The 23,367-nt window shown below is 37.7% G+C and overlaps 1 protein-coding gene across 1 annotated transcript in view; it reads left to right on the plus strand.

Moving 5' to 3' along the window:
* The window catches only part of LOC134348721 (adhesion G-protein coupled receptor G2-like), a 189,144-nt gene that overhangs the window by 51,207 nt on the left and 114,570 nt on the right, over nucleotides 1-23,367 (plus strand). The window contains exons 15-23 of the mRNA XM_063052526.1: nucleotides 4,864-4,908; nucleotides 6,471-6,515; nucleotides 9,658-9,702; nucleotides 10,591-10,635; nucleotides 12,200-12,244; nucleotides 15,373-15,417; nucleotides 16,306-16,350; nucleotides 20,891-20,935; nucleotides 21,885-21,929. Of these exons, the coding sequence (XP_062908596.1) occupies nucleotides 4,864-4,908; nucleotides 6,471-6,515; nucleotides 9,658-9,702; nucleotides 10,591-10,635; nucleotides 12,200-12,244; nucleotides 15,373-15,417; nucleotides 16,306-16,350; nucleotides 20,891-20,935; nucleotides 21,885-21,929 (405 nt within the window). The remainder of the gene's footprint in view (nucleotides 1-4,863; nucleotides 4,909-6,470; nucleotides 6,516-9,657; nucleotides 9,703-10,590; nucleotides 10,636-12,199; nucleotides 12,245-15,372; nucleotides 15,418-16,305; nucleotides 16,351-20,890; nucleotides 20,936-21,884; nucleotides 21,930-23,367) is intronic.

Genomic DNA, 23,367 nt, shown 5'->3' on the forward strand with positions numbered 1-23,367 from the left:
CTCTCTGTGAAATTAGACCATTACACTATTAGACAGGAGCAGAATTAGGCTAATTGATTTCCTGTGTCTGCTTCACAATCATTCCTAGTTCTTTTTAACCCTATTCTCTGACCTTCTCCCAGTAAACCTTATCCCCTTACCAATCAATAACCTATCAACGTTTGCCTAACCAAGCTTCCACAGATCTATGTGTCAATGAATTCCATAGATTCAACACCTTCATTTTCATTTCAGTTTTAAAGGGATATCCCTTCATTCCTAGTCTGTGCCCTGGACTCCCCTACGAATGGACACATCCTCTCCATTTTCAGTCTATCAAGACCTTTCAGTATTCAACAGGTTTCAATGAGATCTCCCCTCCACTTCTGAACTCCAATGACTACAGACCCATAAAAAAAATTAAACCCTCCTCCGATGTTAAGCCCGGGAACAATCTTGTGAACATTCTCTGGACCCTCACCAGGGCCAGAACAGCCTTCCTCAGATTCAGGGCCCAATATTCCAAATGTGTTCTGACCAACATCCTATAAACCTTTCCCTATATTCTGAATGGCAATTTAGGGTTGTGATGGGGGAATAGTGAATTCGCTACATATGTTTCGAGCCTAGTACAGACAATTTTCCCTTCAAAAGTACTCTGTTGAGAACAAAAACTCCTGAGTTTTGTTGTGAATATAGATGGACTATATAGTTCCTTACTTACCAACTACGAGGGAGCTGCTGCTACAACAACTAACATTTCAGTTTCTGACTTTTTACTGTCTTTGCAGAAAGGAGCACTCTTAATGAGATGTCAGCAACAAGACATTCAACAGGTATTGAAAATGTCTCTTTGAAAATATTATGCATGTACATAAGAAAAAAGTTGCATGAATTGGGTAATTAGAGATTACTGGGGATTGCTGAATTCAGATCTTATAGAAATATTGAGGATGGTATCAGTATTTTCAATCCTCTGTTCTTGGAACATTAATCTACTTTGCTGTTGTATCCTGCTCTCACACAAAATATCTCTAAATATCTCCTCTTCAAAATATTTTGAATTTTCTCTTGAAAATTGTTGTTGCAATAGATTCCACCGTCTTCTCTGACAATGCATTCTGCGCCTACTGAAATAGCTCTGTAAAAATCATTTTCCCTCATTTCCTTTGTAGTAACGATGAATTATGTTAGCTGCACAAACGCTAACGGCGCTACTGACAGTGGAAACTATTTAAAAGAGAAGCAAAGGTAGATGGGAGGTCAAAACAGTGCCTTTAGTATTTCAACCAAAAGTTAATCCCCAGCCAACAAGACTAACACTGAGCATCTTCTTATTGTAATACCATTGTTCAGGAAAACTTGCATCGTATAAAATGACTGATGCATTTCTTACTTTCCAACATTGACTATCTGTAAAGAATACATTGCTGTCTGTAAAACACTGGTTGGCAGCTCCATTATCGCCGAACCATATCACTGGGCTCTACATTGACATTGTCAATGTAACTATGGCAAGATGCATTGCTGTTAATTGCTAAAGCCGCTTCCAAAGCATCTTCTGCATTGTCAACCAACCACCAGAAGCTAGAAGGATCGTAGGTGCAGGAGAGCACCACCTCTTCAAAGCCACACATTATCCTGCGTTGGAATAATATCTCAGTTTCCTCATCATTACTGGTTCAAAATACTGGAATTAGATCTTGTGAACTTGACGTTCAGGAAGATGACTCACTGCATTATCAGGGGCACCAGAGATGGTCTGTAAATGCTAGATCCTCTCCTACATGGATACATGAATAATAAAAATACATACCTTTTCTTTCTTAAACTTGAAACCAAGATAGAATTAATTTGATTTTAATTTATAGAATTTGTGTTAGTCTTGGATTTTGTAGCTGTCTACTTTAACGTATTGATTGCTCATGAATTTTAGCATTAGCTAAGACCCATTTGAAAACTGCTCTGACTTTTATTTGAGTGTTCATTAATTGATTAATTAATTTATGATTTAATGAGTTGAGAGTGACAGAGCAGTTCAGTGAGAACTTTTTTCAGGTGGAACATTCAGCCACTTGGTCTCAGGTAGATAGCAGTGATACTATGGCCATACCTGAACAATGAATAGGGCAGTTCTCCTTGCTGAGATGTCCAGTATTAATACGTCACTCAAGAGAGCATGTTGGATATTACCAGTTCATAACCAATCTGGCTGTTTTGTGTCTTGTGTGTGGATTTTCTGCACTACGATAATAACTAGACTTCATATGGCATGTCATTTGATTGAAAACTCGTTGTGATATCCCAAAAGGGATTTGATAGCTATTACATAAATGCAAGACCTTGTCCTCTTTTTCAACTGGAACTGGTGCATTCGTCATAAACGTGGATGTCTATAATCTCATCTGTGCAGTTCACTTCTTGCAACGATGATGATTTAATGAGTACCTCTGGTGAGAGATTTTTGAAAACGTTGACACAATATCAATAGGTATCTTTATTACTACCTCCATTATTCCATATATCTCCTTGGGTTGTTAGTCTTTAAATGATCTTGCTTTAGTTAGATTAAATGGAGTTAAAGCTAAATAAATTGGCTCTTGACCATACGGGATAACTTCACTCAACTTCATTTGCCCCATCACTTGAAAGTTTCCTCAACCAATGAACTCACTTACAAGGACTCTTCATCTCATTTTCTCAATATTTATTGCTTATTTTTTTGTATTATTGTTTCTTCTTTTTGTATGTGTACAGTTTATTGTCTTTGGCACCCTGAACGCCCTAGTTCGGCAATCTTTCATTGATTTTATTATCGTTATTATTCTGTAGATTTGTTGTGTCTGCCCAAAAGAAAATCAATCTCATGGTTGTATATGGTAACATATATGTACTTTGATAATAAAATTTACTTTGAACTTTGAGATGTGGATGGTTGGAAATAGACGGACACCAGAGCTTCTTGGATGTAGTCCTTTATGCTGTTTGTCTGATAGATAGAAGAGCTGTCCCTGAGGAGGACAAGTATTCAGTAACAGATCAATGGTGCCGTCGTAGTCCTGGTGAGGCAGTAGAGTGGTAGCCTTTTTCTTACTGAAGACCTCCATCAGATGTGAATATTCTGCAAGAACTCCAGGCAAACCAGATATATTGTGGTTAGAGGCAGAAAATTCAACAGTTATTTCAGGTGGCATGTCAGAAGTAGTCTGAAAAGTAGTTGCAGTAGTTGTCTTAGAGGTAGTCTTAGAAGTCGTCTTGGAGGTAGTCCCGGACGTAGTCCATGAAGATGTCCCAGAAGGTGTCTTCGAAGTAGGCCCAGGAGGTATTTCCAGAGGTAATGTCTGAGGCTTCTTTTGGAGGAATTTCTCGCATTGGTTTGACCAGTCTAGAACAATATCAGTAGTCCAGTTGACTTCTTGGTGGTGAGATGAAATCCAGGGGTGACCCAGAATGAATAGTACTTCTGGGGACAGAATACGATGAAGCTAAATAGATTCCACGTGCTAGCTAATCTTGAGCTTCAGCAGAAATGTTTGATGGTTGATCTGCCCCGGCAGCAAATGTCTCACCTCCAGAGCCATGGCAATGAGCTGCTGGTTGAGATGCAAGAAGTGGATTTTCAATCTTCTTGCCAGTGTGTGATCCAAAAAAAGCTGGCAGCCACTCTGGCCAAAGTTAGATCCTGCCCTCCAGAGTCCGAGAGTTTCTAGAGTACTGAGGATCTCCTGGACCATTTCATATTTTCTAAGTGGTAAACATTTAATTAGGCGTGTGAAGGGGAATAGTTAGTTTACTACACGGGTTTCTGAGTCTGGTTCTTTTTGGACAAATTTCACTTCAAAAGTAGTCTGTTGATAACACAAAACTCTTGAGTTTTGTTGTTAATGTATATGGACTGTATATTTCCTACTTACCACCTATGAAGGAGCTGCTGCTACAATAATTAACCTTTCAGTTTCTGGTCTTTTACTGTCTTTGCAGAAACCAGCACTCTTAATGAGATGTCATCATCAAGACATACAACAGGTACTGAAAATGACTCTCTGATAATATTATTTATGTATGAAAAGTATTGCATGAATTGGGTAATTAAAGAATAGCGGGGTTTGCTGTATTACAGAACTATTAAGGATAGTATGAATATTTTCAATCCAATGTTCTTGCGATATTTACCAAATGAGTTCTCGCATACTGCTCTTAACTAAAGCCTGTAAATACGTCCTCTTCAAAATATATCTAATATCCTCATGAAAGCTGATGTGCAACGGCTTCCATTGTCTTCTCAGGCAGTGCATTCTGCACATTGTAAACTAGCTGTGTAAAAAAATAGTTCTTCCACCTTTCCATTCTAGAAACTATGAATTATGTTAGCAGCACAAATGCTGAGCAGAGATCCTTCAGACAGTGGAAATTACTTAAAAGAAAAGCAATGTGATGGTAGATGGGAGGGAAATAAAACTGTACCAATAGAAAAAAAATTGAAAATAAATAAATAAGCAATAAGTATCCAGGATATCAGATAAAAAGTCCTTGAAAATGAATCCATACGTCATGGGAACAATGATGGGGTAAGGGAAGTTTGAGACTCCCTCTTGATGCTCTCCAGGGGTCAGATACAGGGCAACATGTGGTCTGATCAACACAATAAAAACCCTTTCATATGTTCTGAGTGGCAAAAATTTATTAGGGTTGTGATGGGGGAATAGTGAGTTTACTATGAAGCTATTGGAGTCTGGTTCTGTTTGAACAACCTTCAAAACAAAACTATTCCACTGACATAAAAAGCTCTAGAGTTTGGTATATAGTTCCTCACACAGCACGTGAAAGGGAGCTGCTGCTACAATAACTAACATTTCTGTTTCTGATCTTTTACTGTCTTTGCAGAGAGCAGTACTTTTAATGAGGCGTCATCACCAACAGATACAACAGGTATTGAAAATAACTCTTTGAAAATATTACATATGTAAGTAAAATCTTGCATGAATTGTGTAATTAAAGATTACTGGGATTTGCTGAATTGAGTTATAGAAATAAAGTACAGTATCAGTATTTTCAATCCATTGTTGCAGACATTTGGCAAATGGTTTTTGGTATCTGTTCTCATATAAGGCCTGTAAATACATCCCATTCAAAATATATCCGATCTCCTCCTTAAAGCTGATGTTTCAAAGTCTTTTGTCATCTTCTCCAGCAGTGCATTCTGCACATTGTGAAATAGCTGTGTAAAACACAATTTTTCCTTATTTCCTTCTAGTAACTATTATTTATGTTCGCTGCACAAATGCTCATTACTGACCCTCCAGACAATGGAAGTTGTTAAATGGAGAAGCAATATCATGCTAGATGTGTGGTCACCCTACTGCCTTGCAGATCATGATGTATCCATTCAAATAGGCCAAAAACAATGAGCTTGTGTCATATATGCCTAGTTCTGTGTTCTTCTTTACAATTGTTCTCTGAGTTACTATTTCCATCAACAGTCCTAGAAATGGGCATCACAGGAGTGATGGCATAACTACTGTGTGCACTTAATAATGGAGAACTGTTGTATGTAAGGATCTGGATCAGCTGAAGGAGTGTCTAGGCAATTTTGCAAATGGTGTAATTTTAACCAGCGATGATTGCTGGTCTGCAACTCAAGGTGAATCAATTTTATTGTGTAGTTAGCACCCAAAATAAAAACAATATTTTTCCAACAAATTACTTTTAGCCCATGTCCAGCTAGTAATGTTATCAATTCTGAGTCAGATTTTTGAAGATTCAAATTCTCAACATCACCAATTTGAGAAGAAAAACAGAATGGACTTTATTCGGTGTGGAATTTAGAAATCACCTTATTTTCTGAAGCACTGTTTTTGGAAAGAGAAAATTAACAAAAATGTGTTTCAGGACTTCTGGATGATTCTATTTCGAAGCGATGGTGTGCAATATCTTTCAGCATTCCAATCAAAATTTAGCCAACATTTCTAATACTAAGTAACTTGACATTGTAATAGTAGAAGGCTGCAGGTACTCGCTGTGAAATTAGACCACTACACTAGTAGACAGGAGCAGAATTAGGCTATTTGATTTCCTGTGTCTGCTTCACAATCATTCCTAGTTCTTTTTACCCTATTCTCTGACCTTCTCCCCGTAAACCTTATCCCCTTACTAATCAATAACCTATCAATGGTTGCCTAACCAAGCTTCCACAGATCTATGTGTCAATGATTTCCATAGATTCAACACCTTCATTGACTATCTGTAAAGAGTACATTGCTGTCTGTAAAGCACTGGTTGGCAGCTCCATTATCACCCAACCATATCACTGGGCTCTACATTGACACTGTGTAACTATGGCAAGATGCACTGCTGCTAATTGCTAAAGCCACTTCCAAAGCATCTTCTGCATTGTCAACCACCAGAAGCTAGAAAGATCCTCACCTACCACCTAAAAGGGAGCTGCTATAACAACAAACATTTCAGTTTCTGACTTTTTACTGTCTTTGCAGAAAGGAGCACTCTTAATGAGATGTCATCAACAAGACATTCAACAGGTATTGAAAATGTCTCTTTGAAAATATTATGAATGTACGTCAGAAAAAACTTGCATGAATTGGGTAATTAAAGATTACTGGGGATTACTAAATTGAGTTATTATAGACATATTGAGGATGGTATCAGTATTTTCAATCCACTGTTCTTGGAACATTAATCTATATTGCTGATGTATCCTGCTCTCACACAAAACATCAGTAAATATCTTCTCTTCAAAATAATTTAAAGTGCTCTTGAATGTTGTTGTTGCAATAGATTCCACCTTCTTCTCTGACAATGCATTCTGCATATACTGAAATAGCTCTGTAAAAATCATTTTCCCTGATTTCCTTCGTAGTAACTGTGGATTATGTTAGCTGCACAAACGCTAGATATCCTACTGACAGTGGAAACTATTTAAAAGAGAAGCAAAGTATATGGGAGGTCAAAACAGTGCCTTTAGTATCTCAACCAAAAGTTAGTCCCCAGCCGACAAGTCTAACACTGAGTATCTTGTTACAGTATTGTAATACAATTGTTTATGAAAAGTTACATTGTATAAAATGACTGATGCAATTCATAATTTCCAACATTGACTATCTGTAAAGAATACATTGTTTTCTGTAAAGCACTGGTTGGCAGCTCCGTTTATCACCCAAGCATATCACTGGGCTCTACATTGACACTGTGTAACTATGGCAAGATGCATTGCTGCTAATTGCTAAAGCCACTTCCAAAGCATCTTCTGCATCGTCAACCACCAGAAGCTAGAGGGATTGTAGGTGCAGGAGAGCACCACCTCCTCAAAGCCACACATTATCCTGCGTTGGAAGAATATCTCAGTTTCCTCATCATTACTGGGTCAAAGTACTGGAATTAGATCTTGTGAACTTGATGTTCAGGAAGATGACTCACTGCATTATCAAGGGCACCAGAGATGGTCTATAAATGCTAGATCCTCATCTACTTTGATACATGAATAATTAAAAGACATGCCTTTTCTTTCTTAAGCTTGAAACCAAGATAGATTCATTTGATTTTAATTTATAAAATTTGTGTTAGTGCTTGGATTTTGTAGCTGTCTACTTTAACGTATTGTTTGCTCATGAATTTTAGCATTAGCTAAGACCCATTTGAAAACTGCTCTGACTTGTATTTGAGTGTTCATTAATTGATTAATTAATTTATGATTTAATGAGTTGAGAGTGACAGAGCAGTGCAGTGAGAACTTTTTTCAGGTGGAACATTCAGCCACTTGGTCTCAGGTAGATAGCAGTGATACTATGGCCATAACTCAACAATGAATAGGTCAGTTCTCCTTGGTGAGCTGTCCAGTTTTAAAACCTCACTCAAAGGAACATGTTGGATATTACCAGTTCATAATCAATCTGGCTGTTTTGTGTCTTGTGTGTGGATTTTCTGCACTACAATAATAATTAGACTTCTTATGACATGTCATTTGACTGAAAACTCGTTGTGATATCCCAAAAGGGATTTGACAGCTATTACATAAATGCAAGATCTTTTGCTCTTTTTCAACTGGAACTGGTGCTTTCGTCATAAACGTGGATGTCTATAATCTCATCTGTGCAGCTCACTACTTGCAACAAAGACGATTTAATGAGTACCTCTGGTGAGAGATTTTTGAAAATATTGACACAATATCAACAGCTATATTTATTACTACCTCCATTATTCCATATATCTCCCTGGGTTGTTAATCTTTAAATGATCTTGCTTTAGTTAGATTAAGTAGAGTCGAAGTTAAATAAATTGGCTCTTGACCACAGGGGATAACTTCACTCAACTTCACTTTCCCCATCATTTGAAAGTTTCCTCAACCAATGAATTCACTTTCAAGGACTCTTTATTTCATGTTCTCAATATTTATTGCTTTTTTTGTATTATTGTTTTTTTCTTTTTGTATGTGCGCAGTTCGTTGTCTTTGGCACTCTGAACGCCCTAGTGCGGCAATCTTTCATTGATTCTGTTATGGTTATTATTCTATAGATTTCTTGAGTATGCCCATAAGAAAATGAATCACATGTTTGTATACAGTAACATGTATGTACTTTGATAATAAAATTTACTTTGAACTTTGAGATGTGGATGGTTGGAAATAGCCAGACACCAGAGCTTCCTGGATGTAGTCCTCCATGCTGTTTGTCTGTGGGGCTGATAGATAGAAGAGCTGTCCCTGAGGAGGACAAGTATTCAGTAATAGATCAATGGTGCCGTCGTAGTCCTGGTGAGGCAGTAGAGTGGTAGCTTTCTTCTTGCTGAAGACCTCCATCAGCTCTGAATATTCTGCAAGCACTCCAGAGAAATCAGATAAATTGTGGTTAGAGGCAGAAAGTTCAACAGATATTTCAGGTGGCATGTCAGAAGTAGCCTGAAAAGTAGTTGTAGTACTTGTCTCAGAGGTAGTCTTAGAAGTTTTCTTGGAGGTAGTCCCGAAGGTCGTCCTGGAAGATGTCTCAGAAGGCATCTTTGAAGTAAGCCCAGGAGGTATTTCCAGATGTAATGTCTTTAAGTTCTTTTGGAGGACTTTCTCGCACTGGTTTGACCAGTCTAGAACAACATCACTAGTCCAATTGACTATCAGGTTGTGAGATGAAATCCAGGGATGACCCAGAATGAATAGTACTTTTAGGGAGTGAGTAAGATGAAGCTAAATTGATTCCACGCGCTAACCAATCTTGAGCTTCAGTAGAAATGTTTGATGGTTGATCTGCCCCAGCAGCAAACGTCTCACCTCCGGAGCCATGGCAATGAGCTGCTGGTTGAGATGCAAGAAGTGTATTTTCAATCTTCTTGCCAGCCTGAGATCCAAAAAAAGCTGGCAGCCTCTGTAGCTAAAGTTAGATCCTGCCCCGCCTAGAGAATTTCTCGACTACTGAGGATCTCCTGAACCATTCCATAATTTCTAATCGGCAAACATTTAATTAGGCTTGTGAAGGGGAATAGTGAGTTTACTACACGAGTTTCTGAGTCTGGTTCTTTTTGGACAAGTTTCGCTTCAAAAGTAGTCTGCTGATAACAAAAACTCTTGAGTTTTGTTGTGAATGTATATGGACTGTATATTTCCTACTTACCACCTATGAAGGAGCTGCTGCTACAATAATTAACCTTTCAGTTTCTGGTCGTTTACTGTCTTTGCAGAAACCAGCACTCTTAACGAGATGTCATCATCAAGACATACAACAGGTATTGAAAATGACTCTCTGAAAATATTATTTATGTAAGAATAGTATTGTATGAATCGGATAATTAAAGAATAGCAGGATTTGCTGTATTGTATTACAGAAGTATTAAGGATAGTATCAATATTTTCAATCCAATGTTCTTGCAATATTTACCAAATGAGTTCTCGCATACTGCTCTTAACTAAAACCTGTAAATACGTCCTCTTCAAAATATATCCAATATCCTCATGAAAGCTGATGTGCAATGGCTTCCATTGTCTTCTCAGGCAGTACATTCTGCATGTTGTAAACTAGCTGTGTAAAAAAATATTTTTTCCTCCAATTTTTCATAGAAACTATGAACTATGTTAGCAGCACAAATGCTGAGCACAGATCCTTCAGACAGTGGAAATTACTTAAAAGAAAAGCAATGTGATGGTAGATGGGAGGGAGATAAAATTGTACCAATACAAAAAAAAATTGAAAATAAATAAATAAGCAATAAATATCGAGAATATCAGATAAAAAGTCCTTGAAAGTGAATCCGTAAATCATGGGAATAATGATGGAGGAAGGGAAGTTTAGGAAGTTTGAGACTCCCTCTTGATGCTCTCCAGGGGACAGAACATCCTTCCTCAGATACAGGGCAAAATGTGGTCTGATCAACACAATAAAAGCCCTTCCATATATTCTGAGTGGCAAAAATTTATTAGGGTTGTGATGGGGGAATAGTGAGTTTACTATGCAGGTATTGGAGTTTGGTTCTGTTTGAACAACCTTCAAAACAAAACTATTCCACTGACATAAAAAGCTCTGGAGTTTGGTATATAGTTCCTCACACAGCACGTGAGAGGGAGCTGCTGCTACAATAACTAAAATTTCTGTTTCTGATCTTTTACTGTCTTTGCAGAGAGCAGCACTTTTAATGAGGCGTCATCACCAACGCATACAACAGGTATCGAAAATAACTCTCTGAAAATATTACATATGTATGTAAAATCTTGCATGAATTGTGTAACTAAAGATTACTGGGATTTGCTGAATTGAGTTATAGGAATATAGGTACAGTATCAGTATTTTCAATGCATTGTTGCAGATATTTGTCAAATGAGTTTTGGTATTCTGTTCTCATCCAAAGCCTGTAAATACATCCTATTCAAAATATATCCAATCTCCTCCTTAAAGCTGATGTTTCAAAGTCCTTTATCATCTTCTCCAGCAGTGCATTCTGCACATTGTGAAATAGCTGTGTAAAACATAATTTTCCCTTATTTCCTTCTAGTAACTATTATTTATGTTCGCTGCACAAATGCTCATTACTGACCCTCCAGACAATGGAAGTTGTTTAATGGAGAAGCAGTATCATGCTAGATGTGAGGTCACCTTACTGCCTTGCAGATGATGGTGTATCCATTCAAATAGGCCAAAAACAATGAGCTTGTGTCATATATGCCTAGTTCTGTGTTCTTCTTTACAATTGTTCTCTGAGTTACTATTTCCATCAACAGTCCTAGAAATGGGCATCACAGAAGTGATGGTATAACTGCTGTGTGCATTTAATTATAGAGAACTGTTGTATGTAAGGATCTGGATCAGTTGAAGGAGTGTCTAGGTAATTTTGCAAATGGCGTAATTTTAACCAGTGATGAATGCTGGTGTGGAACTCAAGGGGAATCAATTTTTTTGTGTAGTTAGCCCCCAAAATAAAAACAACATTATTCCAACAAATTACTTTTAGCCCATATCCAGCTAATAATGTTATCAATTCTGAGTCAGACTTTTGAAGATTCAAATTCTCAACATCACCAATTTGAGAAGAAAAACAGAATGGACTTTATTCGGTGTGGAATTTAGAAATCACCTTATTATCTGAAGCACTGTTTTTGGAAAGAGAAAATTAACAAAAATGTGTTTCAGGACTTCTGGATGATTCTATTTCGAAGCGATGGTGTGCAATATCTTTCAGCATTCCAATCAAAATTTAGCCAACATTTCTAATACTAAGTAACTTGACATTGTAATAGTAGAAGGCTGCAGGTACTCGCTGTGAAATTAGACCACTACACTAGTAGACAGGAGCAGAATTAGGCTATTTGATTTCCTGTGTCTGCTTCACAATCATTCCTAGTTCTTTTTACCCTATTCTCTGACCTTCTCCCCGTAAACCTTATCCCCTTACTAATCAATAACCTATCAATGGCTGCCTAACCAAGCTTCCACAGATCTATGTGTCAATGATTTCCATAGATTCAACACCTTCATTGACTATCTGTAAAAAATACATTGCTGTCTGTAAAGCACTGGTTGGCAGCTCCATTATCACCCAACCATATCACTGGGCTCTACATTGACACTGTGTAACTATGGCAAGATGCACTGCTGCTAATTGCTAAAGCCACTTCCAAAGCATCTTCTGCATTGTCAACCACCAGAAGCTAGAAAGATCCTCACCTACCACCTAAAAGGGAGCTGCTACAACAACTAACATTTCAGTTGCTGACTTTTTACTGTCTTTGCAGAAAGGAGCACTCTTAATGAGATGTCATCAACAAGACACTCAACAGGTATTGAAAATGTCTCTTTGAAAATATTATGAATGTACGTCAGAAAAAACTTGCATGAATTGGGTAATTAAAGATTACTGGGGATTACTGAATTGAGTTATTATAGACATATTGAGGATGGTATCAGTATTTTCAATCCACTGTTCTTGGAACATTAATCTATATTGCTGATGTATCCTGCTCTCACACAAAACATCAGTAAGTATCTCCTCTTCAAAATAATTTAAAGTCCTCTTGAATGTTGTTGTTGCAATAGATTCCACCTTCTTCTCTGACAATGCATTCTGCATATACTGAAATAGCTCTGTAAAAATCATTTTCCCTCATTTCCTTTGTAGTAACTGTGGATTATGTTAGCTGCACAAACGCTAGATATCCTACTGACAGTGGAAACTATTTAAAAGAGAAGCAAAGTATATGGGAGGTCAAATCAGTGCCTTTAGTATCTCAACCGAAAGTTAGTCCCCAACCGACATGTCTAACACTGAGTATCTTGTTACAGTATTGTAATACAATTGTTTATGAAAAGTTGCATTGTATAAAATGACTGATGCAATTCTTAATTTCCAACATTGACTATCTGTAAAGAATACATTGCTGTCTGTAAAGTACTGGTTGGCAGCTCCGTTTATCACCCAAGCATATCACTGGGCTCTACATTGATACTGTGTAACTATGGCAAGATGCATTGCTGCTAATTGCTAAAGCCAGTTCCAATTGTCAACCACCAGAAGCTAGAGGGATCGTAGGTGCAGGAGAGCACCACCTCCTCAAAGCCACAGATTATCCTGCGTTGGAATAATATCTCAGTTTCCTCATCATTACTGGGTCAAAGTACTGGAATTAGATCTTGTGAACTTGATGTTCAGGAAGATGACTCACTGCATTACCAAGGGCACTAGAGATGGTCTATAAATGCCAGGTCCTCATCTACATTGATACATGAATAATTAAAAGACCTGCCTTTTCTTTCTTAAGCTTGAAACCAAGATAGCTTCACTTGATTTTAATTTATAAAATTTGTGTTAGTGCTTGGATTTTGTAGCTGTCTACTTTAACATATTGATTGCTCATGAATTTTAGCATTAGCTAAGACCCATTTGAAAACTGCTCTGACTTTTATTTGAGTGTTCATTAATTGATTAATTAATTTATGATTTAATGAGTTGAGAGTGACAGAGCAGTGCAGTGAGAACTTTTTTCAGGTGGAACATTCAGCCACTTGGTCTCAGGTAGATAGCAGTGATACTATGGCCATAACTCAACAATGAATAGGTCAGTTCTCCTTGGTGAGCTGTCCAGTTTTAAAACCTCACTCAAAGGAACATGTTGGATATTACCAGTTCATAATCAATCTGGCTGTTTTGTGTCTTGTGTGTGGATTTTCTGCACTACAATAATAATTAGACTTCTTCTGACATGTCATTTGACTGAAAACTCGTTGTGATATCCCAAAAGGGATTTGACAGCTATTACATAAATGCAAGATCTTTTGCTCTTTTTCAACTGGAACTGGTGCTTTCGTCATAAACGTGGATGTCTATAATCTCATCTGTGCAGTTCACTACTTGCAACAAAGACAATTTAATGAGTACCTCTGGTGAGAGATTTTTGAAAACATTGACACAATATCAACAGCTATATTTATTACTACCTCCATTATTCCATATTTCTCCTTGGGTTGTTAATCTTTAAATGATCTTGCTTTAGTTAGATTAAATAGAGTCGAAGTTAAATAAATTGGCTCTTGACCACAGGGGATAACTTCACTCAACTTCACTTTCCCCATCATTTGAAAGTTTCCTCAACCAATGAACTCACTTTCAAGGACTCTTTATTTCATGTTCTCAATATTTATTGCTTTTTTTGTATTATTGTTTTTTCCTTTTTGTATGTGCGCAGTTCGTTGTCTTTGGCACTCTGAACGCCCTAGTGCGGCAATCTTTCATTGATTCTGTTATGGTTATTATTCTATAGATTTCTTGAGTATGCCCATAAGAAAATGAATCACATGTTTGTATACAGTAACATGTATGTACTTTGATAATAAAATTTACTTTGAACTTTGAGATGTGGATGGTTGGAAATTGCCAGACACCAGAGCTTCCTGGATGTAGTCCTCCATGCTGTTTGTCTATGGGGCTGATAGATAGAAGAGCTGTCCCTGAGGAGGACAAGTATTCAGTAATAGATCAATGGTGCCATCGTAGTCCTGGTGAGGCAGTAGAGTGGTAGCTTTCTTCTTGCTGAAGACCTCCATCAGCTCTGAATATTCTGCAAGTACTCCGGACAAATCAGATATATTGTGGTTAGAGGCAGAAAGTTCAACAGATATTTCAGGTGGCATGTCAGAAGTAGCCTGAAAAGTAGTTGTAGTACTTGTCTCAGAGGTAGTCTTAGAAGTTTTCTTGGAGGTAGTCCCGAAGGTAGTCCTGGAAGATGTCTCAGAAGGCATTTTTGAAGTAAGCCCAGGAGTTATTTCCAGATGTAATGTCTTTAACTTCTTTTGGAGGACTTTCTCGCACTGGTTTGACCAGTCTAGAACAACATCAGTAGTCCAATTGACTATCGGGTTGTGAGATGAAATCCAGGGATGACCCAGAATGAATAGTACTTTTAGGGAGTGAGTAAGATGAAGCTAAATTGATTCCACGCGCTAGCCAATCTTGAGCTTCAGTAGAAATGTTTGATGGTTGATCTGCCCCAGCAGCAAATGTCTCACCTCCGGAACCATGGCAATGAGCTGCTGGTTGAGATGCAAGAAGTGGATTTTCAATCTTCTTGCCAGCCTGAGATCCAAAAAAAGCTGACAGCCTCTGTAGCTAAAGTTAGATCCTGCCCCCCTAGAGAATTTCTCGACTACTGAGGATCTCCTGAACCATTCCATAATTTCTAATCGGCAAACATTTAATTAGGCTTGTGAAGGGGAATAGTGAGTTTACTACACGAGTTTCTGAGTCTGGTTCTTTTTGGACAAGTTTCGCTTCAAAAGTAGTCTGCTGATAACAAAAACTCTTGAGTTTTGTTGTGAATGTATATGGACTGTATATTTCCTACTTACCACCTATAAAGGAGCTGCTGCTACAATAATTAACCTTTCAGTTTCTGGTCGTTTACTGTCTTTGCAGAAACCAGCACTCTTAACGAGATGTCATCATCAAGACATACAACAGGTATTGAAAATGACTCTCTGAAAATATTATTTATGTAAGAATAGTATTGTATGAATCGGATAATTAAAGAATAGCAGGATTTGCTGTATTGTATTACAGAAGTATTAAGGATAGTATCAATATTTTCAATCCAATGTTCTTGCAATATTTACCAAATGAGTTCTCGCATACTGCTCTTAACTAAAACCTGTAAATACATCCTCTTCAAAATATATCCAATATCCTCATGAAAGCTGATGTGCAATGGCTTCCATTGTCTTCTCAGGCAGTACATTCTGCATGTTGTAAACTAGCTGTGTAAAAAAATATTTTTTCCTCCAATTTTTCATAGAAACTATGAACTATGTTAGCAGCACAAATGCTGAACACAGATGCTTCAGACAGTGGAAATTACTTAAAAGAAAAGCAATGTGATGGTAGATGGGAGGGAGATAAAATTGTACCAATACAAAAAAAAAATTGAAAATAAATAAATAAGCAATAAATATCGAGAATATCAGATAAAAAGACCTTGAAAGTGAATCTGTAAATAATGGGAATAATGATGGAGGAAGGGAAGTGTAGTAAGTTTGAGACTCCCTCTTGATGCTCTCCGGGGCCAGAACATCCTTCCTCAGATACAGGGCAAAATGTGGTCTGATCAACACAATAAAAGCCCTTCCATATTTTCTGAGTGGCAAAAATTTATTAGGGTTGTGATGGGGGAATAGTGAGTTTACTATGCAGCTATTGGAGTTTGGTTCTGTTTGAACAACCTTCAAAACAAAAATATTCCACTGACATAAAAAGCTCTAGAGTTTGGTATATAGTTCCTCACACAGCACGTGAGAGGGAGCTGCTGCTACAATAACTAACATTTCTGTTTCTGATCTTTTACTGTCTTTGTAGAGAGCAGCACTTTTAATGAGGCGTCATCCCCAACGCATACAACAGGTATTGAAAATAACTCTCTGAAAATATTACATATGTATGTAAAATCTTGCATGAATTGTGTAACTAAAGATTACTGGGATTTGCTGAATTGAGTTATAGAAATATAGGTACAGTACCAGTATTTTCAATGCATTGTTGCAGATATTTGTCAAATGAGTTTTGGTATTCTGTTCTCATCCAAAGCCTGTAAATACATCCCACTCAAAATATATCCAATCTCCTCCTTAAAGCTGATGTTTCAAAGTCCTTTATCATCTTCTCCAGCAGTGCATTCTGCACATTGTGAAATAGCTGTGTAAAACATAATTTTTCCATATTTCCTTCTAGTAACTATTACTTATGTTCGCTGCACAAATGCTCATTACTGACCCTCCAGACAATGGAAGTTGTTTAATGGAGAAGCAATATCATGCTAAATGTGAGGTCACCCTACTGCCTTGCAGATAATGGTGTATCCATTCAAATAGGCCAAAAACAATGAGCTTGTGTCATATATGCCTAGTTCTGTGTTCTTCTTTACAATTGTTCTCTGAGTTACTATTTCCATCAACAGTCCTAGAAATGGGCATCACAGAAGTGATGGTATAACTGCTGTGTGCATTTAATTATAGAGAACTGTTGTATGTAAGGATCCGGATCAGTTGAAGGAGTGTCTAGGCAATTTTGCAAATGGCGTAATTTTAACCAGTGATGAATGCTGGTGTGGAACTCAAGGGGAATCAATTTTTTTGTGTAGTTAGCCCCCAAAATAAAAACAACATTATTCCAACAAATTACTTTTAGCCCATATCCAGCTAATAATGTTATCAATTCTGAGTCAGACTTTTGAAGATTCAAATTCTCAACATCACCAATTTGAGAAGAAAAACAGAATGGACTTTATTCGGTGTGGAATTTGGGAATCACCTTATTTTCTGAAGTACTGTTTTTGGAAAGAGAAAGTTAACAAAAATGTGTTTCAGGACTTCTGGATGATTCTACTTAGAAGCCATGGTGTGCAATAGCTTTCAACATTCCAATCAAAGTTTAGCCAACATTTCTAATACTGAGTAACTTGTCATTGTAATAGTAAAAGGCTGCAGGTACTTGCTGTGAAATTAGACCATTACACTATTAGACAGGAGCAGAATTAGGCTATTTGATTTCCTGTGTCTGCTTCACAATCATTCCCAGTTCTTTTTACCCTATTCTCTGACCTTCTCCCAGTAAACCTTATCCCCTTACTAATCAATAACCTATCAACGTTTGCCTAACCAAGCTTCCACAGATCTGTGTCAATGATTCCATAGATTCAACACCTTCATTGACTATCTGTAAAGAATACATCCCTGTCTGTAAAACACTGGTTGGCAGCTCCATTATCACCCAACCATATCACTGGGCTCTACATTGACACTGTGTAACTATGGCAAGATGCATTGCTGCTAATTGCTAAAGCCAATTCCAAAGCATCTTCTGCATTGTCAACCACCAGAAGCTGGAAGGATCGTAGGTGCAGGAGAGCACCACCTCCTCAAAGCCACAGATTATCCTGCGTTGGAATAATATCTCAGTTTCCTCATCATTACTGGGTCAAAATACTGGAATTAGATCTTGTGAACTTGATGTTCAGGAAGATGACTCACTGCATTATCAAGGGCACCAGAGATGGTCTGTAAATGCTAGATCCTCACCTACTTTGATAGATGAATAATTAAAAGACATGCCTTTTCTTTCTTAAGCTTGAAACCAAGATAGATCCATTTGATTTTAATTCATAAAATTTGTGTTAGTGCTTGGATTTTGTAGCTGTCTACTTTATCATATTGATTGCTCGTGAATTTTAGCATTAGCTAAAACCCATTTGAAAACTGCTCTGACTTTTATTTGAGTGTTCATTAAATGATTAATTAATTTATGATTTAATGAGTTGAGAGTGACAGAGCAGTGCAGTGAGAACTTTTTTCAGGTGGAACATTCAGCCACTTGGTCTCAGGTAGATAGCAGTGATACTATGGCCATAACTCAACAATGAATAGGGCAGTTCTCCTTGCTGAGCTGTCCAGTATTAATACCTCACTCAAGAGAGCATGTTGGATTTTACCAGTTCATAACCAATCTGGCTGTTTTGGATCTTGTTGTGTGTGGATTTTCTGCACTACAATAATAACTAGACTTCATATGGCATGTCACTTGACTGAAAACTCGTTGTGATATCCCAAAAGCGATTTGACAGCTATTACATAAATGCATGTCCTCTTTCTTTTTTTCAACTGGACCTGATGTGTTAGTCATAAACGTGGATGTCTATAATCTCATCTGTGCAGTTCACTACTTGCAATGATGATGATTTAATGAGTACCTCTGGTGAGAGATTTTTGAAAACATTGACACAATATTAATAGCTATATTTATTAGTACCTCCATTATTCCATATATCTCATTGGGTTGTTAATCTTTAAATGAACTTGCTTCAGTTAGATTAAATAAAGTTGAGGTTAAATAGATTGGCCATAACTATTTTAGCGGTGCACTTTAAAGAGGTAACTGAAAGAGCATTTATATCCCAGGAAGCTAGCCTGTTAGATATCGAGGTTTTAAAGGCTGTTGTCATGGCACTATGTCACTAAACTTTCTGTCTCCTTCCTGCACTCCTATTCATCATTACTTGAGATATGGTCCATTATGTTCTGCAAACTTCAAGAAGGAGTTAGAGTAGAATCTGGCCACAAAGTCATACATGTACAGGCAATAAATTAGGGCTAAGGACGTAGCCTTGTGTGGCACTATTTTACGAGGATAATCCTGGCAGAGGTATTGCTGCCTACTTGTAGTCTGTTCAGGAAGTCAAGGATCCTGTTGTAAAGAGAGGCATTGAGTTCTGGATCTGGGAATTTAGAAAGGAGTTTGTTTGGAATTATAGTATTGTATAATGAACTGTAGTCAACAAAAAATAGCCTAATATCTTTACAGTGCAGACATTCTAGAGATGAGTGTTGGGCGAAAGATTAGATTAGATTAGATTATGAGGACACGCATTCCTCTTTTATTGTTATTTAGTAATGCATGCATTAAGAAATGATACAATGTTTTTCCAGAATGATATCACAGAAACACATGACAAACCGACCGAAAAACTGACAAAAACCACATAATTATAACATATAGTTACAACAGTGCAAAGCAATACCGTAATTTGATAAGAATAGACCATGGGCACGGTAAAAGTCTCAAAGTCTCTCGAAAGTCCCATCATCTCACGCAGACGGTGAACCTCCAGCGTCATAAACTTGCAGATGCAGCATCCTGGAAGCATCTGACCACAGTCCGACTCCGAGTCTGTCCGAAAACTCCGAGCCTCCGACCAGCTCTCTGACACCGAGCACCATCTCTGCAGAGCGCTTCAACCCTGGCCCCGGCAACAGGCAATAGGCAAAGCCGAGGATTTGCGGCCTTCCCCTTCGGAGATTCTCGATCGCACAGTAGCAGCGGCAGCGAAGTGGGCATTTCAGAAGTTTCTCCAGGTGTTCCTCCGTGCTTCTCACGGCTGTTTCCATCAAATAAGGATTGTGCATGGCCCCCTAGTTAACACATACGATATTATTCGGAAAGGCTGCGCGCACTGCGTCGCGTCGCCATCTTTTCCTCCCTCCTTCTAATGGCAATTGGCATGGATCTGTTTCAGCAGTTGACAAATTGCAGTGGGCTGAGCCTGGGAGGCTGGAATTCATGCTTACCATGACCAGCCTCTTAGAGCACTTCATGATGTTGGATGTTAGGGCCGCTGGGTGGTTGTCACCAAAGTACATCACCTTGTTTCTTTTTGGTACCTTTTCATAATTTTTTGATGTTACTCTTATATTTTGACAGGTTGCAGATAATTTTGAGCTTGAATATCAAAGGCACTCAATAATTGTGTTCAGCTTTAACAGTAACCGAGGCTAGAGGGGGTCTTATGCCTCTCAGAGCCACTTTCTGGTATGACGGCTTCCTTGGCAGTAGAGGAGTTTTGAGAGCAAATGGAGGCCCGTTTAGTAAGGAATGGGACTAAGATATCCTATATTAATTAAATATAGGATAGGATCAATATTGAGTTATCATCTTTCCTCAGAAGTAATATGGAAGTTATCCCTTTCCAGTTGGTTTGGAGTAATTCTTGTATGCTGCCTTTGATTTGATTTCACATCACAGCATTCTGTTGATAGATCTGCCTTCTCTGCTGTAGAGGTAATGATCCAGCTTACAAAATAAAAAGCAACAGATAGACTAAGCTATTCATCACGATAAGACCAGCCACTCTCTGAGACAGATTCCCTAAAGAGAGAGCAAGTAACCATAACTATAACCAGGAAAAGATAATCCAGGCCTTAACCAAAATGCATCTGCGTTTGGAGTGTGTCCTTAACACAAGATACAACCTGCCAGAGCAGGATGGTCTCATCAATTTACTTGAAGATTCTTTCAGGTTATTTTCACAAGCACCTCTCGCTTCTATCCCAAGTCCTGAGAGACAAGGATTGGCAACTCCTTATCTAAAATGAACTCTTTACTTTCCTTACAGAAACGAGCACTCTGAATGTGATATCACCTCCACCAACTGTAACAGGTAATGTAACAGTAGAAGGGAAGTAAAATCTGCATCTATTCTACATGTCCTTCATCAATATAATTTTGAACAATTTGAAAATATTAAGAATACCAAGTGCTTGCTTTAGAAATTCAGTAATTATGGTCCATAAGACATTATGATTGCATTTAACAGGAAACAATGATGGACAGAATGAGCACATTCTGGTCATCCTACCTATAAGAGCAGAACAACTAATTGAAGTACCAACTCTGCCCCATCTGTACTGCAGGAACTCCTTTCCAGGGATGTGGTCAATTCAGTTTGATATGAACATTCCCTTTGCTGTCAGTGTCTTATGCAACCGTATATTCTGAAAGGCAACAATTTGCGTGCAAGTAAACAGGATGAAATGTTTCTAGCAGATGCCAGTTACCCAACACTCTTCACTGGAAAAGTTTGTTTCCCTCGATTACATATAAATACACTAGTTGAGATATAACTAGCAAATTGTCAGAATCTCACCAACACCTTTAAGATTACTTGTATTACGTATCACCATCCTTCACTAAGAAAGACCTATCACTGCTGATGGAATTAGAACTCTTTCCATGAGCACTATCAGAAACACCATGTCATGGGGCAGGGAGTGTGGGTGGCAGGGAAGAGAGTATTGGGGAAAGTGGAATGGTTTGGTTGTGGGAATTTAACAAAATTTATTAGCATTAAAATGTAAATCCTTTTGAGTGAGAAGAGATGTCAGACAAAAGATGAACATTTGCCAAAGTTAATTAAGGTTTTGTTTGGATAATTATCGTTATTAATCTGCTTGTCAATGGTACAGCTTGGTTCCATAAGATGTTGTTCCACAAAGTTAATCTCTTGAAAGGTTAATCTAATGTCACATTAGATTAGTCACTAGTGCCAGAATCCACAGAAACATTACCAAGTACTGCATCTCATAGGAAACTTTTCCTTTTTATTGTAGGGAATGATACAATGGCAATGACATCATCTGTACAGAACACCACAGGTACTGCAAATTCATTCTCTGAAAATATTAGCAGAATAGAAACTTGAAGCAAGTACTGTGTCATTAAGACTGCCCATTCGATTAACATTTTTCTTTGTTTATAGTTTATGGGCTTTGCTGCTGACACCAGAGTTATTGCATCTCCCAATAATAATAAAATAAATATCAGAATAAGACCAGTCTGTGACTCTTTTAAAATAGAGACCTGATTAGTTAGTTACCTGATTAGTTTCATTAGTATCTTCTTTTATATACCCAATACATTTGTCCCCTTCAGGCTTATATGAAATTATCTTTTTATGGGTGATACTGAAAGAGTTTCCACTCCTTTTCAGGCTTTTGGTAACGATCGTTAAAAGGCATTGCAAAAGAGGAAAAAAGATTCCTGTCATTTCTCCTTTCGTTCATATAATAATATATATACGGAATTCAGAAGACTTGATTTCCTTGTGACATGCTAGTGATTGCAAATTCTTTTGTTTCACAATCACAGCCATTCAGAATTTTGAATCCCTCCCATAAATATTTCTTATAATTCTCCCTACTCTCTGGTGATTAGATTTCCCATCACTCCACATATATGAAGACAATTATCTTTTGTAGCACTTAACTAAATCATACCTATACTACCTCCAAGGCCTCCATATTCTTGGGAATGAATGTTTCCCTTGACTATATATAAATACAGCATCTGATATAGTATAGACCTCAAACTAAAGTTCTTAGTAATGCATCATGCGACAGTATTACGATGTCATCAGCCTTCTCTAAGAAGGCTTATCTCTGCTGATGGAGATTGGAAAAAGCAACTGTTTTAACTGGAGTTATTGAAGATTCAGTATAATGGGGCAGTGTGTCAGGGTAGTAGTCGGAGGGAGTTTCAGTGAGATATATATGATGGGAACACAAACATTTTATGCAACATTAACATCTGAATTTATTCCTGTTAGAAGTGAATGTACAAAAAAAATTGAACGTTTTATAATAAATAGCACACCCAGTTAAATTTGTTCAAGCAATTTTCATTAAATATTGAGGAATTTTAAAATGCTTGTAAATATTTTGTTTTAACCCTCCTCTTCCAAGATTCTCCAGGCTCCCCGTGTGTCCACAAACTATCACCCTTTGTACGATTAAGATAAATTGCACCGCACCTACATTCAGTCCTCCATTTTCTTTCTAAAGAGTGTTTCCCTTTATGATATATATGATATATATATGATATATAAATGTACAAATGTACTTGCTGTGATATTAGATGTTTTTGCAAATAAAAATGGCAGACCAGCCTCTTATAGTGAACCCCAACTCAATGTCGGTGGCTGTGAATTATGTACTTTTCCACCAATTACGTTACCCTACACAGGCCACCCCAGAAATTCACTAGAACTGGCATTGTGCGGCTGTCTGGAGCTCAGATGAGCTGCCCAGCTCACTT

Source organism: Mobula hypostoma, chromosome 6, assembly GCF_963921235.1.
Source record: "Mobula hypostoma chromosome 6, sMobHyp1.1, whole genome shotgun sequence".
Classification (NCBI taxonomy): Eukaryota; Metazoa; Chordata; class Chondrichthyes; order Myliobatiformes; family Myliobatidae; genus Mobula; species Mobula hypostoma.